Source organism: Ranitomeya variabilis, chromosome 6 (genome assembly GCF_051348905.1).
Source record: "Ranitomeya variabilis isolate aRanVar5 chromosome 6, aRanVar5.hap1, whole genome shotgun sequence".
NCBI lineage: Eukaryota > Metazoa > Chordata > Amphibia > Anura > Dendrobatidae > Ranitomeya > Ranitomeya variabilis.
The window spans coordinates 4,470,062-4,488,108 of NC_135237.1; the positions used below are offsets into that span (position 1 = coordinate 4,470,062).

An 18,047-nucleotide genomic window follows, 5' to 3' on the forward strand; every position below is an offset into this window, starting at 1 on the left:
GGACTTCCTTCAAGGCACAAGGTCGACGTTAGTGAAGTGGTCTGAAGACACTGAGATGACGTTCCAGGAGCTGAAGCAGGCTATATGTAGGCATCCAGTTCTGGTCACACCAGACTTCACCAAGGAGTTCATTGTCCAGACAGATGCATCAGAAGTCGGCTTGGGAGCCGCGCTGTCTCAGGAGGTGAATAGGGAGGGGCATCTCATCATGTATCTGAGCAGGATATACAAAAATAAGAGGTGAGCAAAACTTACAACTGAATGAAACAGGCACGATGCTGGTAACAGGAACTCCCTGACGCCCCAACGCACGTTTCGTGTTAACTTCTTCAGTTAACACGCCTCCTGAAGAAGTTAACACGAAACGTGCGTTGGGGCGTCGGGGAGTTCCTGTTACCAGCATCGTGCCTGTTTCATTCAGTTGTAAGTTTTGCTCACCTCTTATTTTTGTTAATGCATTTCCAATAGGTCCACTTGGACATTGTTGCACTTTGCACTTTTTGTAAATGCTGCTGTTTGAGATTTAGTCTCTTTTTTGCACAGACCTTATATTCATAGATTGCATATGTTCAGCTAATGCGCTTCTAATAGGTCCACTTGGACACTGCTGCACTTTGCACTTTCTGTAAATGCTGTTGCTTTAGATTGACTCTTCTTTTGTTTGCACTAACCTTATATTTATTGGTCGCATATGATTAGCATTTAGGTCATGAGTATTCATTTTCTACTATGGCATTGATGATGCTGGTCACAGTACTCCCTGTGTTATGTGGTATCCAGTAGTTCTTTTATTATTCAGTAATATTTATTCTTGAGTTGTATTTTCATGTTACTCCATTAATAAAAATTATTTATGCAAGGCTTATACTCTGTGTGTGGTCTCTGTACCGCTTGTTGTAATATATATTAGGGTGGTAGATCTTTTCCTACTTAGTAAAAGGGTGTTTACTAGTTCCACTGAAAACCCCCTCGAACTTAATAGTTGCCTCTCAAATTCCATGCCTGTCACGACTCACACCGTGACTGTCACCAGTTGTCATGATCCCTTAGCCGCTGCCACCAATTGGTCACGAAATCCACAGGGATTCCTGACCACTGTCACCAATATGTCACGGATTGGGGTGACTTTAGACCAACAGACGGCTATCACATGTGCAGGGGGGCTTATCTTAGTTATCCCTCCACTGCCACAATGTGATGAAAAAACACACACAAGGCTAGGGACCTCTTAGTTTACAGCAGGGGCTTATTTTAGGTATCCCACTGCTCTTCCATATACCATGAACTGCAGGGATTTGTGTATCCCGCTTACAGTTCCACTTAAACCTTGCAGCTCTCTGGCGCCCCCCTTTCTATCAGGTCAGGTTAGGTACTGCACCTAGGGTAATTAGTCGCCAGAAAGGCTGCCTGCTATGTACTGGCTATTGGGCACGCTGCAGCGAAGCGATAAACTACTCCCGCTCAGGCAGGAACAATAATTATCAAGCCGCAGTCGCTACAACACCCAAAGGCCTGCACACGGTAGTGCTGCCACCAGCTTCAATTACACGGGTCCGAAGCTAACCCAAAACAGTAGCGTAATTCCCTTCAGAGACTTAGGGTACGTTTTTAGAGCATGGAGAAAGAACTGGCATGAAATAATATACCCCACAAAATGTAGGCAGTGCTTTATCAAAATATTTTACAAAGATGTTACAAAAGAGACAATTGCAAATATGTACAAGGTAATTATAAAAAAAACAGTGAATAACATGAGAAATAACACTTACAGTTGTTCAAAGCATTGCAGGCAACAGGCTAGGGGAACTTTCCATCTATCCCAGTGCATCAGGGCGTGCACTCTGGGCTCTTCAGGTAAAAACTCAAATCTGCCTCCTGAAAGTCTGCCAGCAACTTAAAACCTACAGTCTGTGACCTCACAGAAAGGGCTGGCTTTTCCAACCCCTCGTACCTCGTCAGTGGTACTCACTGTGCATTAAATATATCTGATGCCCGTAACTTCGCTCCAGGACATGTCATAGTCATATCAAACCCAGCATTCATCTCGGATTAACGTGAGCATTCTAATGAGATCAAATATGTCCTATCTGGGATACATATTTACAGATAAATCCCTACTTCTTCACCTGATGGAGTTAAAAGCTCATGTTTAGAGTGATGGGTAGATCCTTCGATGGAGATTACAAATATATGTTTTCGTGGTCTTAACTTAAACGATTTGCCTACTATCTTCCAAAAACAGAACAAAAGACTTTCAAGATTCTAGAAGTTTCTAATCCAGTTAAAGCTGGGCACTTTCCACTACAGGAAATGCCGGTCGTAAATACCTTGGTGCGGGGGATGAGGGCTTGTGAGCTGAAAGTCAGGTATTTGAAGCCACAAGCTGCCGCAGAATCACTCCAAGAAGGGGGGCTTAGCCCACAGCAGGCTAGCAAGAGAACTAAACTTATATGATATTTCATACCATATCGTGACAATGCCGTCAAGTGAAGACCTTTCACTTCGGGGTGGAAAAAGGGGCCCTGGAACAGCAGTTCCTTGTCTGATGGAAGAATCCACGGGTCGCATAGACACATGCTCTGGAGACAAGAGAACCATGGTCTCTTTGGCCAAAAAGGTGCAATGAGGATCACCCTTGCTTGTTCCCTCCTGATTTTTCTGATCACTAGTGGAATCAGAGACATCGGAGGAAAGGCATATGCCAATTTGAACTTCCAAGGGTGGTGAAGAGAGTCCAACATGTCTGGATGATCCATGAAGTTCAGGGAAGCGAACCTTTTTACTTGTCTGTTGTCCCTGGTGGCAAACAGATCTATCTGTGGTATACCCCATGTTCTTGTTATCATTCTGAATATGGTTCTGTTTAAGGTCCATTCCCCTTGGCGTAACATGTTTCGGCTGAGGTAGTCTGCTTTGATGTTTTCTACACCTCTGATGTTTAGGGCTGTTAGGGATAGGAGATGAGTCTCTGCTAGCTGGAAGATGTCTGCTGCTATGGTCATCAGACTTCCTGACCATGTACCACCTTGACGGTTCACATATGCCACTGTGGTGGAATTGTCCGAGAAAACCCTTACATGTGCTCCTTGAATCTGTGGAAGAAAATGATTTAAGGCGCATTCTACCGCTCTTAATTCTTTCCAATTGAAAGAACATGTTAATTCTGCCTGATCCCAGATATCTTGGGCCATATTATCCTCCATATGTGCACCCCACCCCATAGGGCTGGCGTCGGTGGTAATTATCTTAGACGGGTCTATTATCCATGGCACACCCTTTGAAAGGTGCTCCATATCTAGCCACCAGGATAGGGATTCTATGACATCTCTGGAAAGAGTTAGTTTACTTTCCAGATGTCCTTTTCCCTGAGCCGACAATACTTCATACTGTAATTAACGGGTATGAAATTGAGCCCACGGTACGGCTGGGATACACGAGGATAATGATCCCAGTAAGGACATAGCTTTCCTTAGTGTCATGTGTGGGTTGTCCATTGCCTCTAGATTGTATAGTCAATCTTTTTGACTGTGGGAGGAAGCATTTCTGACTTACGGAGTCTAGCTGGATTCCTAGAAATATTTGAACGGTTTCTGGATTCAGCCTGGACTTTTCGAAGTTGACGATCCAACCTAACTCCTGTAGGGACGAGATCGTATTAGATAATCGCATCTTACATTGAGGTATAGAATCTCCTACTACTAGAAAATCATCTAGGTAGGGTATTATCAAAGTGTCCCGTTGGCGTAGGTGAGCCATCACTTCTAATATCACTTTCGTGAAGATGCGAGGAGCCATAGAAAGCCCAAATGGCATTGCTACGTATTGAAAGTGACGAACCTGTCCCGCTAGGATGACTGCTACCCTTAGGTACTGCTGGTGTTCGGCATGTATGGGAAGATGATAGTAGGCATCTTTTAGGTCTATCCCGGCCATGACACATCTAGGGAACAAAAGCTTGATGGTAGAACTAATGGATTCCATTTTAAAAGTATGGGTACGCAAAAAAGAATTTAATTTTTTGAGATTTATGATGGTTCTGAATGAACCATCTGGTTTATTGATCAAAAATAAAGGGGAATAGAACTCCTTCCCTTCTTGATCCTGGGGAACCTCTATCAAGACTCTTTTAGATAGAAGAGATAGGATCTCTGATTCCAGAGCCCTTTGTTGCTCCCGTCCCTTTGGTGATGTTACTACAAAAGAATCCCAAGGGATTCGATCAAACGATTTAAACCGTATTGAATAATGTCCAGAATCCATTGGCTAGATGTTATTTGTTTCCATTTAGGAAAGAAAAATTTGAATCTGCCACCCACTTCATGGTCAGCGGTACTTGCTACGCTTCGTATTATAGGATCCGCTAAACAGAGCACCTTTTGGTTTTGGATCCTTTGTCTCCCAGCGCTCCCTTTGAGTCTCAAACGGTTTGTTTCTGGTAAAGGGGCGTCTTCTGAAGGCTCTCCTGTAAGATGGAAGAGATTGATTAGGGAAGCCTTTCTTTCTTTCTCCCGCTTTATTCAGGAGTTCATCCAACGTTTTCCCAAAAAGGAACTCACCCTGGCAGGGGATCGCACAAAGTTTTGCTTTTGCCTGTGCGTCCCCTTTCCAGTTTTTTAACCAGAGTGCTCGCCGGGCTGTGTTTATTAGGCCGGCTGATCTGGCTGCTAGGCGTAGCGAATCCACAGAGGCGTCTGCCAGGAATGCTATCGCTTCCTTTATTGGAGGGATTTTCGGCAAGATTGACTCTCTCGAAGTTCTACCTCTAATTTGTTCCTCCAGCTGTTCCATCCACACTAGTAGTGACTTTGCTTAAAAAAAAAAAAAAAAAAAGTGCAGTTTTCCGATACTCGTAGCGTCTCCATTTTTCGTGATCTCGGGTCGGGTGAGGGCTTATTTTTTGCGTGCCGAGCTGATGTTTTTAATGATCCAATTTCGGCGCAGGTGCGTTCTTTTGATCACCCGTTATTGCATTTTAACGCAATGTCGCGGCGACCAAAAAAACGTAATTCTGGCGTTTCTGATTTTTTTCTCGCTACGCTCTTTAGCGATCAGGTTAATGCTTTTTTTATTGATAGATTGGGCGATTCTGAACGCGGCGATACCAAATATGTGTAGTTTTTTTTTTTTTTATTGTTTTATTTAGGATGGGGCGAAAGGGGGGTGATTTAAACTTTTATATCTTTAATATTTTTTTCACATTTTTAAAAACTTTTTTTTTTCACTTTTGCCATGCTTCAATAGCCTCCATGGGAGGCTAGAAGCAGGCACAGCCTGATCGGCTCTGCTATATAACAGCGATCATCAGATCGCTGTTATGTAGCTAAAATGCAGGTGTGCTGTGAGCGCCGACCACAGGGGGGCGCTTACAGCCACCGGCGATCAGTAACCATAGAGGTCTCAAGGACCTCTATGGTTACCTTCCTGATGCATTGCCGACCCCCGACCATGTGACGGGGGTCGGCGATGACGTCATTTCCGGCCGCACGGCCGGATGCGGTAGTTAAATGCCGCTGTCTGCGTTTGACAGCGGCATTTAACAGGTTAATAGCGGCGGGTGAATAGCGATTTCACCCGCCGCTATTGCGCGCACATGTCAGCTGTAAAAAACAGCTGACATGTCGCGACTTTGATGTGCGCTCACCGCCGGAGCGCACATCAAAGCAGGGGACCCGACATGCGCAGTACATGTAAGGCGCATGTCGCGAAAGGGTTAAGAGAAGCATAGAGTCTAGTTCACGTGAAGTCATTTTCCCCCTCTACTCCTCCTTGGTCAGGCCTAATCTGGAATACTGGGTCCAGTTCTGGGCACATTTTAAAAAAGACATTGAAAAACTAAGAGCAAGTTCAGAAAAGAGCAACCAGGATGTTGAGCGAACTGCAAAGTATGTCCCACGAGGAACGGTTAAAGGATCTGGCAATGTTTAGCTTGTAAAAAAGAAGGCTAAGAGAAGAAATATTAGCTGACTACAAATATCTCAAGGGCTGTCACAGTGGAGAGGGATCATCTTTATTTTCATCTGCATATAGTAACACGAGGAGCAATAGAATGAAACTGAAAGGGAGAAGATACAGATTAGATAATAGAAAAAACTTTTTGACAGTGAGGGTGATCAATGAGAGGAACAGGCGGCCACGAGAGGTGGTGAGTTCTCCTTCAATGGAAGTCTTCACACAGAGGCTGGACAGACATCTGTCTGGGATGGTTTAGTGACTCCTGCATTGAGCAGGGGGTTGGATCAGATGACCCAGGAGGTCCCTTCCAACTCTGACATTCTATGATTCTGTGATTCTATTAATTGTACCTGTTTGATCTTGTTACCTGTATAAAAGACACCTGTAGACACACTCAATCACACTCCAACCTCTCCACCATCGTCAAGACCAAAGAGCTGTCTAAGGACACCAGGGACAAAACGGTAGCATGCACAAGGCTGGGATGAGCTGCAGGACTATAGGCAGGCAGCTAAGTGAAAAGCAAAAACTGTTGGCACAATTATTAGAAAATGGAAGAAACACAAGGTGACTGTCAATCTTCCTCGGTCTGGATCCCCATGCAAAATCTCGCCTTGTGGGGTAAGGAAAATTCTGAGACAGGTCAGGAATCAGCCCACAATTACACGGGAGGACCTGGTCAGTGACCTGAAGGGAGCTGGGACCACAGTCTCAAACGTTACTGTTAATAACACACTACACCGTCATGGATTAAAATCCTGCAGGGAACACAAGGTCCCCTGCTCACGCCAGCACATGTCCAGGTCCGTTTGAAGTTCGCCAGTGACCATTTGAATGACCCAGAGGAGGCATGGTAGAAGGCCATGTGATCAGATGAGAACAAAATAGAACTTTGTGGTATCAACTCCACTCGCCGTGCTTGAAGGAAGAAGGATCCGTACAACCCCAAGAACACCATCCCAACTGTGAAGCATGGTTGGGAAACATCATACTTTGGAAGTACTTTTCTGCAAAGGTGACAGGACGCCTGTACCGTATTGAAGAGAGGATGGATGGGGTCATGTATCTCGAGATTTTGGCCAACAATCTCCTTCCCTCAGTAAGAGCATTGAAGAAGGGTCATGGCTGGGTCTTCCAGCATGATAATGACCCAAAACACAAAGCCAGGGCAACTACAGAGTGCCTCCGTAAGAAGCATTTCAAGGTCCTGGAGTGGCCTAGCAAGTCTCCAGACCTGAACCTAATAGAAAATCTTTGGAGGAGCTGAAACTCCAATGTTGCCCCAAGAAACCTGAAAGATCTGGAGAGGATCTGTATGGAGGAGGGGGCCAAAATCCCTACTGCAGAGTGTGCAAGTCTGGTCAAGAACTACAGGAAACGTCTAACTTCTGTAATTGCAAACAAAGGTTTCTGTATAAATATTAAGCTCTGCTTTTCTATTGTATCAAATACTTATTTTATGCAATCAAATGCTAATTAACCCCTTCATGACCCAGCCTATTTTGGCCTTAATGACCTTGCCGTTTTTTGCAATTCTGACCAGTGTCCCTTTATGAAGTAATAACTCAGGAACGCTTCAACGGATCCTAGCGATTCTGAGATTGTTTTTTCATGACATATTGGGCTTCATGTTAGTGGTAAATTTAGGTCGATAATTTCTGAGTTTATTTGTGAAAAAAACGGAAATTTGGCGAAAATTTTCAAAATTTCGCAATTTTCAAATTTTGAATTTTTATTCTGTTAAACCAGAGAGTTATGTGACACAAAATAGTTAATAAATAACGTTTCCCACATGTCTACTTTACATCAGCACAATTTTGGAAACAATTTTTTTTTTTGCTAGGAAGTTATAAGGGTTAATATTTGACCAGTGATTTCTCATTTTTACAACAAAATTTACAAAACCATTTTTTTTAGGGACCACCTCACATTTGAAGTCATTTTGAGGGTTCTATATGGCTGAAAATACCCAAAAGTGACACCATTCTAAAAACTGCACCCCTCAAGGTGCTCAAAACCACATTCTAGAAGTTTATTAACCCTTCAGGTGTTTCACAGCAGCAGAAGCAACATGGAAGTAAAAAATGAACATTTAACTTTTTAGTCACAAAAATGATCTTTTAGCAACAATTTTTTTATTTTCCCAAGGGTAAAAGGAGAAACTGGACCACGGACGTTGTTGTCCAATTTGTCCTGAGTACGCTGATACCTCATATGTGGGGGTAAACCACTGTTTGGGCACACGGCAGGGCTCGGAAGGGAAGGAGCGCCATTTGACTTTTTGAATGAAAAATTGGCTCCAATCTTTAGCGGACACCATGTCGCGTTTGGAGAGCCCCCGTGTGCCTAAACATTGGAGCTCCCCCACAAGTGACCCCATTTTGGAAACTAGACCCCCCAAGGAACTTATCTAGAAGCATAGTGAGCACTTTAAACCCCCAGGTGCTTCACAAATTGATCCGTAAAGATGAAAAAGTACTTTTTTTCACAAAAAAATTATTTTAGCCTCAATTTTTTCATTTTCACATGGGCAACAGGATAAAATGGATCTTAAATTTTGTTGGGCAATTTCTCCTGAGTACACCAATACCTCACATGTGGGGGTAAACCACTGTTTGGGCACATGGTAAGGCTCGGAAGGGAAGGAGCGCCATTTGACTTTTTGAATGAAAAATTATCTCCATCGTTAGCGGACACCATGTCGCGTTTGGAAAGCCCCTGTGTGCCTAAACATTGGAGCTCCTCCACAAGTGACCCCATTTTGGAAACTAGACCCCCCAAGGAACTCATCTAGAGGCATAGTGAGCACTTTAAACCCCCAAGTGCTTCACAAATTGATCCGCAAAAATGAAAAAGTACTTTTTTTTCACACAAAATTTCTTTTAGCCTCAATTCTTTCATTTTCTCATGGGCAACAGGATAAAATGGATCCTAAAATTTGTTGGGAAATTTCTCCTGAGTACACCAATACATCATATGTGGGGGTAAACCACTGTTTGGGTGCACGGCAAGGCTCGGAAGGGGAGGCGTGCCATTTGACTTTTTGAATGGAAAATTAGCTCCAATCGTTAGCGGACACCATGTCGCGTTTGGAGAGCCCCTGTGTGCCTAAACATTGGAGCTCCCCTACAAGTGACCCCATTTTGGAAACTAGACCCCCCAAGGAACTTATCTAGATGCATAGTGAGCACTTATAACCCCCAGGTGCTTCACAGAAGTTTATAACGCAGAGCCGTGAAAATAAAAAATAATTTTTCTTTCCTCAAAAATGATTTTTAGCCCAGAATTTTTTATTTTCCCAAGGGTAATAGGAGAAATTGGACCCCAAATGTTGTTGTCCAGTTTGTCCTGAGTACGATGATACCCCATATGTGGGGGTAAACCACTGTTTGGGTGCACGGCAGGGCTCGGAAGGGAAGGCACGCCATTTGGCTTTTTGAATGGAAAATTAGCTCCAATCATTAGCGGACACCATGTCGCGTTTGGAGAGCCCCTGTGTGCCTAAACATTGGAGCTCCCGCACAAGTGACCCCATTTTGGAAACTAGACCTCCCAAGGAACTAATCTAGATGTGTGGTGAGCACTTTGAACCCCCAAGTGCTTCACAGAAGTTTATAACGCAGAGCCATGAAAATAAAAAATAATTTTTCTTTTCTCAAAAATGATTTTTTAGCCCACAATTTTTTATTTTCCCAAGGGTAACAGGAGAAATTGGACCCCAAAAGTTGTTGTCCAGTTTCTCCTGAATACGCTGATACCCCATATGTGGGGGTAAACCACTGTTTTGGCACACATCGGGGTTCGGAAGGGAAGTAGTGACGTTTTGAAATGCAGACTTTGATGGAATGGTCTGCGGGCGTCACATTGCGTTTGCAGAGCCCCTGATGTGCCTAAACAGTAGAAACCCCCCACAAGTGACTCCATTTTGGAAACTAGACCCCCAAGGGAACTTATCTAGATGTGTGGTGAGTACGTTCAACCCCCAAGTGCTTCACAGAAGTTTACAACGCAGAGCCGTGAAAATAAAAAATCATTTTTCTTTCCTCAAAAATGATGTTTTAGCAAGCTATTTTTTATTTTCACAAGGGTAACAGGAGAAATTGGACCCCAATATTTGTTGCCCAGTTTGTTGTGAGTACACTGATACCCCATATGGGGGGGTAAACCACTGTTTGGGCACACGTCAGGGCTCGGAAGGGAAGTAGTGACATTTGAAATGCAGACTTTGATGGAATGGTCTGCGGGCATCACATTGCATTTGCAGAGCCCCTGATGTGCCTAAACAGTAGAAACACCCCACAAGTGACCCCATTTTGGAAACTAGACCCCCGAAGGAACTTATCTAGATGTGTGGTGAGCACTTTCAACCCCCAAGTGCTTCACAGAAGTTTATAACGCAGAGCCGTGAAAATAAAAAATAATTGTTCTTTCCTCAAAAATTATGTTTTAGCAAGTAATTTTTTATTTTTGCAAGGGTAACAGGAGAAATTGGACCCCAACAGTTGTTGCCCAGTTTGTTCTGAGTACGCTGGTACCCCAAATGTGGGGGTACACCACTGTTTGGGCGCACGTCGGGGCTTTGAAGGGAGGGAGCACCATTTGACTTTTTGAACGCAAGATTGGCTGGAATCAATGGTGGCGCCATGTTGCGTTTGGAGACCCCTGATGTGCCTAAACAGTGGAAACCCCTCAATTCTAACTTCAACACTAACCCCAACACACCCCTAATCCTAATCCCAACTGTAGCCATAACCCTAATCACAACCCTAACCCCAACACACCCCTAACCACAACCCTAACCGCAACACACCCGTAACCCTAATTCCAACCCTAACCCTAATCCCAACCGTAACCCTAATCCCAACCCTAACCACAACTGTAACCCCAACACACCCCTAACCCTATCCGTAACCCTAACCACAAGCCTAATCTTAACCCTATTTCAAACCCTAGCCCTAATTCCAACCCTAATCCTAAGGCTATGTGCCCACATTGCGGATTCGTGTGAGATTTTTCCGCACGATTTTTGAAAAATCTGCAGGTAAAAGGCACTGCGTTTTACCTGCGGATTTACAGCAGATTTCCAGTGTTTTTTTGTGCGGATTTCACCTGCGGATTCCTATTGAGGAACAGGTGTAAAACGCTGCGGAATCCGCACAAAGAATTGACATGCTGCGGAAAATACAACGCAGCGTTTCTGCACGGAATTTTCCGCACCATGGGCACAGCGGATTTGGTTTTCCATAGGTGTACATGGTACTGTAAACCTGATGGAAAACTGCTTCGAATTCGCAGCGGCCAATCCGCTGCGGATCCGCTGCGGATCCGCGGCCGATCCGCTGCGGATCAGCGGCCAATCCGCTGCGGATCCGCTGCCAAATCCGCACTGTGTGCACATGCCATAACCCTACCCGTAACCCTAACCCTACCCCTAGTTCTAACCCTAGTTCTAACCCTAACCCTAGTGGAAAAAGAAAAAAATATATTTTCTTTATTTTATTATTGTCCCTACCTATGGGGGTGATAAAGGGGGGGGGGTTTATTTATTATTTTTTTATTTTGATCGCTGCGATAGAACCTACCACAGCGATCAAAATGTACTTGTAATGAATCTGCCGGCTGGCAGATTCGGCGGGCGCACTGCGCATGCGCCCGCCATTTTCCAAGATGGCGGCGCCCATGGAGAAGACGGACGGACACCGGGAGGGACATCGAAGCTAGGTAAGTATGGGGGGGTGGGATCGGAACACGGGGGGGGGATCGGAGGACCGGGGGGAGCGGACAAGAGGACCGGGGGAGCGGACAGGAGGGAGGAGGGGAGCGGACAGGAGATTGGGGCAGAAAGGACGACTGGGGGGGCGATCGGTGGCGGTGGGGGGGGGCAGATCGGGGTCTCCAGCCATGGCAGATGCTATTGCAGCATCGGCCATGGCTGGATTGTAATATTTCACCATTTTCATAGGTGAAATATTACAAATCGCTCTGATTGGCTGTTTCACTTTCAACAGCCAATCAGAGCGATCGTAGCCACGGGGGGGGTGAAGCCACCCCCCCTGGGCTGAAGTACCACTCCCCCTGTCTCTGCAGATCGGGTGAAAATGGAGTCAACCCTTTCACCCGATCTGCAGGGACGCGATCTTTCCATGACGCCACATAGGCGTCATGGGTCGGATTGGCACGGGTTTTCATGACGCCTACGTGGCGTCAAAGGTCAGGAAGGGGTTAATGATGTAAAAATCCTACAATGTGATTTTCTGGATTTTATTTTTAGATTCTGTCTCTCACAGGTGAAGTGCTCCTACTATAAAAAATTACAGACCTCTCCATTATTTATAGGACGGAACTGTGCAAAATCAGCAAGTACTCTTTTCCCCACTGTGTGTCCCTGTTGTCGTGCTTGGTTTCCCTCTACCCATGCATTATCTCTCTCTTCCCGAGTCATATGCCGCACGCATTGTATCTTCTATCTGTCTCATATTTCACTCTTCACGTGCCTTGTAACCCTCTTTCTCTGCCTAATATCCATATCCCTATGTCTTATATCACTTTTCCCTTGTCTTGCAGGTTTTCCGGGACAAAGTTTTCAGCTACTTAAAGAAAAGAAGAAATGCACAGAGCAAAGAAAGTGAACTGGTAAAAACTGGGAATTCTCATTGAGCTAGAGCACCCCCTATCTGTCAAATATGTGAAAACCTTGCCTTATTGCATGTGACCCATATACACAGCACATCAGTTCAGACATCAATCATCAACTCGCCTCATCTAGAGCTCATGTGTGGAGTCACCGGTCTTCAAAAAATATTTGCAAAGGGGCAGTGTTGGTGCACAGCTCCTTATAGGGCTGAGCATATTCCACAACTGATCTTTGCCAAAATATTGCAAAAAACACTCAACTAAGAGACACCACAGTCAGTCATGACTGTAAGACAATAAACTCAGTCATTCAGGAAAATGTCTAGAAACCTGAAAGTATCTTCAAGGGCAGCTATGAAATCTGTCAATTGCTGTGATGAAACTGGCTCTCATGAGGACCGCCCCACTAAAGGAACACCAAAAATGATTTCTGCTGCAGAGGATAAGTTGGTCAGAGTTTCTAGAAACAGAAAATTGACAGAAAATTGATTGCGCCCTCATGAATGATGCCCAGACATCAAGTAGCAGATACATCTCAATATCTATTGGCCAGAGGAGACTGCGAGGAGCGGCCTTTATGGTTCAATTGCTGCAATGGAGCTGCTTATGAGGACCTTTGTATGGACCGAATAACACAAGAACCAGACAGGAATGAAAACAGCGACATTGCCTCCATAATCACCCAACCCAACCAGATGGTCCAGCAGTAGATGGACGAAGAGAGAAGGCAAAGCAGCTGACAAGTCTACAATAGGGTTGTAAAGTTTTCACCGCAGTAGAACTGGAGCACCAGGAGGAATAGAAGGTGTGAGACATATTTGGGTTGTTTCACACATGTTTATTATTTGTTTCAATGTGTTCCATCCTAGCTTTTTTCACTTCAGTTTGAATTTACAATGCGCACATTCCAGCCAGAAGGACAATCCTTGCGCAAAGATGTGTTCAAACTTTTGACGTACACTGTTGGGGGAAAACAAACCACGTAATGACTAGTTCAGTGCAGGGATGGATCCCTTTCTCTATCTGGCATCTGACGGATGAGCCTGGGTTTGTTGAACCCCTAGAGAACATTACCCACCTTACTGCATAGTACAGTTTGTTGAAGGAGGACAATGCTATGGGCTTGTTCTTTATGAGGGTTGCCTCTGCCCCTTAGTTCCAGTAAATGGAAATCTTAACTCTTCAGCAGAAGACATTGTGGACAATTGTAGCTTCAGCTTTGTGGAAACAGTTTGCTTGATGCCATTTTCTGTTCTCCATGACTGTGCCCTATGCTCAAGTTCTATAAAGTTATGGTTGAGGAAATTTGGTGGAAGAATTTAAGACTGGACCTTAAACCTTTCCAACACCTTTAGAATGACTTAGATCATAGATAGTGATCCCAGCCCTCTCTTCCAACTTCAGTGTCTAACCTTACAAATGCTCTTCTGCATGAAGAGAAAAATTCACACAAGCACCTATGAAATTTTGTAGAAATCCTTCCCATAAAATCAGGGGCTTTTATATTTGCAAAGGGGCCAACTCCATAGGAATGTCTATGAATGAAAAATGAGGAATTAAAAAATCACCAGAACCACCATCAGTTATGTTACGGAGTGGGTGCTGGAACCACTGTACCGTGATCCGAGGAGAGCCTGCAAGGGAGTGACTAGGTGCCTCACCAAGTCCGACCTCGCATGCACGGCGGCTGACGATAACGCGATCTAAGGAAAGACGAGAGAGGAGAGACCTGATACTACACAAGGACTAACCTCTGGTGGATGGCAGCTGACCTCCAAGGGACAGAAGGCAGGAACGGTCTGAAATGGTTTTCAAGTAGTTGGTGGCACGGCTGATGTACAGGCAGGCAGACGGGCACGGCTGATGTACAGGCAGGAAGGTGGAGGTGCCTTAAATAATAAGTGTCTCCCAGCTATTGGCTGGCGACACTTTAGGATGGTGCGCACTGGCCCTTTAAAATTTTGTGGCCTCCTCCGACCTAATAACAGAGCCTGGGGGTCTGCGAGCAGTGTGCAGACCCCGGGCAGGAGCAGCAGGAGACAGAGGACTGAGCGCTGGGTTGCGATGGTTAGTGAGTAAGCTTTGCCAGGGGAGAGAAGCAGAGTGCAGAGACGCCGGCCCTTGCAGGCTCATGAATATGTCACCAGAAAAACATCAATATATGTAGTTGTTCTGGAAATGACTTTTTCAACGCAGAATTGAGATCGCACGCCATGTCACGTTTGGAGAGCCCCTAATGTCCTGTAGACTGTGAGCCCTCGCGGGCAGGGTCCTCCCTTCTTATGTACCTGTATGCCTGGTTTTTTGCTCATGTTTCTTGTATTTGTCTGTACCTGCCCCCTTTTCACATGTAAAGCGCCATGGAATAAATGGTGCTATAAAAATGTATGATAATAATAATAACAATAATAATAATAACAATAATAGTAATAATAACAATAATGTGCCTAAACACTGGAAACCCCCAACAAATGACACCATTTTGGAAACTAGATCCCCCAAGGAACTTATCTAGATGTGTTGTGAGAACTTTGAACCCCCAAGTGTTTCACTAAAGAGGTCTCTGCTACCCCCGGCAGCCGGGACCCCGGAGAAAATCCAACTCTAGGGGGTGCTATACACTTTTTCCACAGCGCCGTTAATTAATGGCGCTGTGGTTTAAGTACCCTTAACTACCGCTGTTAAAAGGCATGTCAGTGGTCATTAAGGGGTTAAAATTTCCTTCCAGCAATTTTTTTTGCCATTACATAAGGCCGGTTTCACATTTGCGGTTGTGTCCGCAGCGTTTCTTCTGCAAATATCCGCATGCATCGTGTATTCCTATCTTTAACATTAGGGACTCAGGTTCCTGCGATTGGTTGCGTTTTGCCGCGTTTGACGACGAATGTGTCGTTTCGTCGTCTGCGGCTTGGCGCGGTAAACGCTACATGTTGTAATTTTAGAGGCATCAATTTTCCGCCTAGAAACGTATGCGGTTGTTAGCGCAAGGAATGCGGCAAAAAAATGCATTACTGTCTATGGGAACGCATGCGTACACATGTCTTTGCGTACGCATGCGTTTGATGCACTTGCGTACTTCGGACTGCGAATGTCCAGGAACTGATTTAGACATGCCCATTAAAGACACACACTCCAGGAAATATCAAACACATGCGCATAAAAAGCGCAAACACATGTATAAACGCATGCAAACGCTGCGTTTTTTTTTACCATCATGTGTAAGCTGATGCGGATAAAAAACGCTGCGTTATCAGACGTTTGCATGCGTTTTTGCATGCGTTTGCAGACGATATGCTGCGGACTTAACCGCAAATGTGAAACTAGCCTAAGGTCCACCGACAAAGCCATCAGGGCACATTTTCCTATAAGTGTGTTGTGTACTGCTTCTATTGTGCTCCATGCATGAGTATTGAATTATTCTAATGTAATATATGTTAATGTATAGTATTGTGCACTGTGGGGACATCCCCTTTAAGTACTGTTGTTAGATCAGGGAAAGTATCAGTTAAACTGGTGGGCTGGGCCAGCAGCAAAGAGGCTGGAATTGCAGCCACCAGGGGAGAACTGCCTGGATACGTTGGCCAGGGCAGACGTGTATGACAGACGGGGCACTGCCAGACGCCCCGGATGGGAGAGGTCTGTTACCCTGGATTCTAAGCACTCTAACAACTTCAAGGACTCCAGGGACTCAAGAGGGGTCCCGAAGACTACAGAACTAATGACCGCAACACAGGTCTCAGGACTCTGGAAAGGCCCCCTGCTGAAGGGGTCTCAGGCGCCCAGATCCCAGCGTGTGAACTACTGCAGATCTTCGGCTGCTGTGGCCACGGCTGTAGAGAGTGTAGGGAGAGATCAGGAAATCCAGTGTTGTACTCCTGCCCTTCTTCATCTTTCATCATTGTTTAAATAAAGTTACTTTTCCCCGTTGGAGTACAGCTGCATCCCGGACCCTTAATTGCCTGGACTGCTGTGACCAGAGGAAGAGAATTTAACCTGTGGGGGAAAAGCTTTTTTGGTCCCGTCTATCTATGTGCAAGGGACTGGGGGTGTTTGCTGAATACGTGCCCAGTGGACTCTGAACTGTACCTTTAAATAACTCGGCCATAACTGCCACCCCCTATTGCCCTTGTTACACCCACTTCATAGAGTCCTATTGTAGCATTCCTGAATTTGGTAAGGTTGACAGAACACAACTCAAGTGTCCATGGAAGAAAAGACTATGGATGGATATCAGCTCATGGTTATGGAGGTCCTGTGGGATCCTGGTACTGGCGGCGACTCAGAGAGGAGCGGCCTATTCTGACGCAAGGCATAACCTACTGGGGTAAGCGTCAATTAATCAACAATCTGATGAGCAGAAAAAGACGCAGACAATCAAAAACAATAATTCTTTATTATAAAATAGAGCAAAACTAATACAATGAAAGAGTTAGAAATACGGAGAAGTGACAAAAAGCGGAATGTAGACCCCGAGATAAGATGCACAATCATGTGAGAATGGTCATCCTACTATGTCCGACCTACTAACCCAACGATCCGCTGAGTCTCCTTTATAGGCCATACTAGACATGATAACGCTAAATGTGTCAGGATAAATCCTAACATACACCGCAGTATACAGAATGAAATCCTAAGTACAAAGTAATAATACCCAAGATTAGAACAGAAGGTCATCATGACGTCTCGATGAGCCGAGAACGAATGATTCTACAGAGGAACATATGGTAAAATGGATGTGCATGGAGACCAGCTTTTATGTTCATCACAAGGTGTCTCTTTCTCTGTATTTTTGTCCTCGAACACCCCAGGGCCCAGAAGCTTCAGGTTACACCTTAGCTTCTCAAGGTTCTATGATTGATGAGACTGTGGGACCGGGCGTTAGGACTTTACTCTTGGAGACACCACTCAAAGACACTTCACTGTAGAGGATTTTTGTTCTTAGCCACCACGCAGGACACCATTATTTTACTTGGCACAGACATTGCCCAGGGCCAAGAAGCTTCAGGTTACACCTTGGCTTGTCATGGTTTTAGGATTGATGAGACTGTGGGACCAGGTGCTTAGACTTTACTCTTGGAGGCACCTCTCAAAGATTTTTGTCCTCGGCCACCCAACAGGACCTCAATGTTCTACTTGGCACAGAGATTACCGAGGACCCAAAAGCTTCAGGTTATACCTTGGCTTGTGAAGGTTCAATGATTGATGATACGGTGGGATTGGGCACTAGGACTTTAGACTCTCACACTTCTCAGAGTTTATTGGTGATACAATTTCTGTGATAACGAATTATGGGTGGTATATACAAACTCTTCATCAACCTTGGACCATGTCAGGTCATAATGCAGGACACATAAAAGACTATGCTCAAAAATTCAGTCCACCAAAAACTTACCAAATATCTGTGTTCACAACACACAAGGGTGACATGCTAATTCTGCCAACACGAACCACCTCCATCTGGT

The 18,047-nt window shown here is 44.9% G+C and overlaps 1 protein-coding gene across 1 annotated transcript in view; it reads left to right on the top strand.

Moving 5' to 3' along the window:
• Positions 1-18,047, top strand: part of LOC143781260 (acid-sensing ion channel 1C-like) — a 230,182-nt gene that overhangs the window by 211,539 nt on the left and 596 nt on the right. The window contains exon 9 of the mRNA XM_077267758.1: positions 12,517-12,585. Coding sequence (XP_077123873.1) covers positions 12,517-12,585 — 69 coding nt within the window. The remainder of the gene's footprint in view (positions 1-12,516; positions 12,586-18,047) is intronic.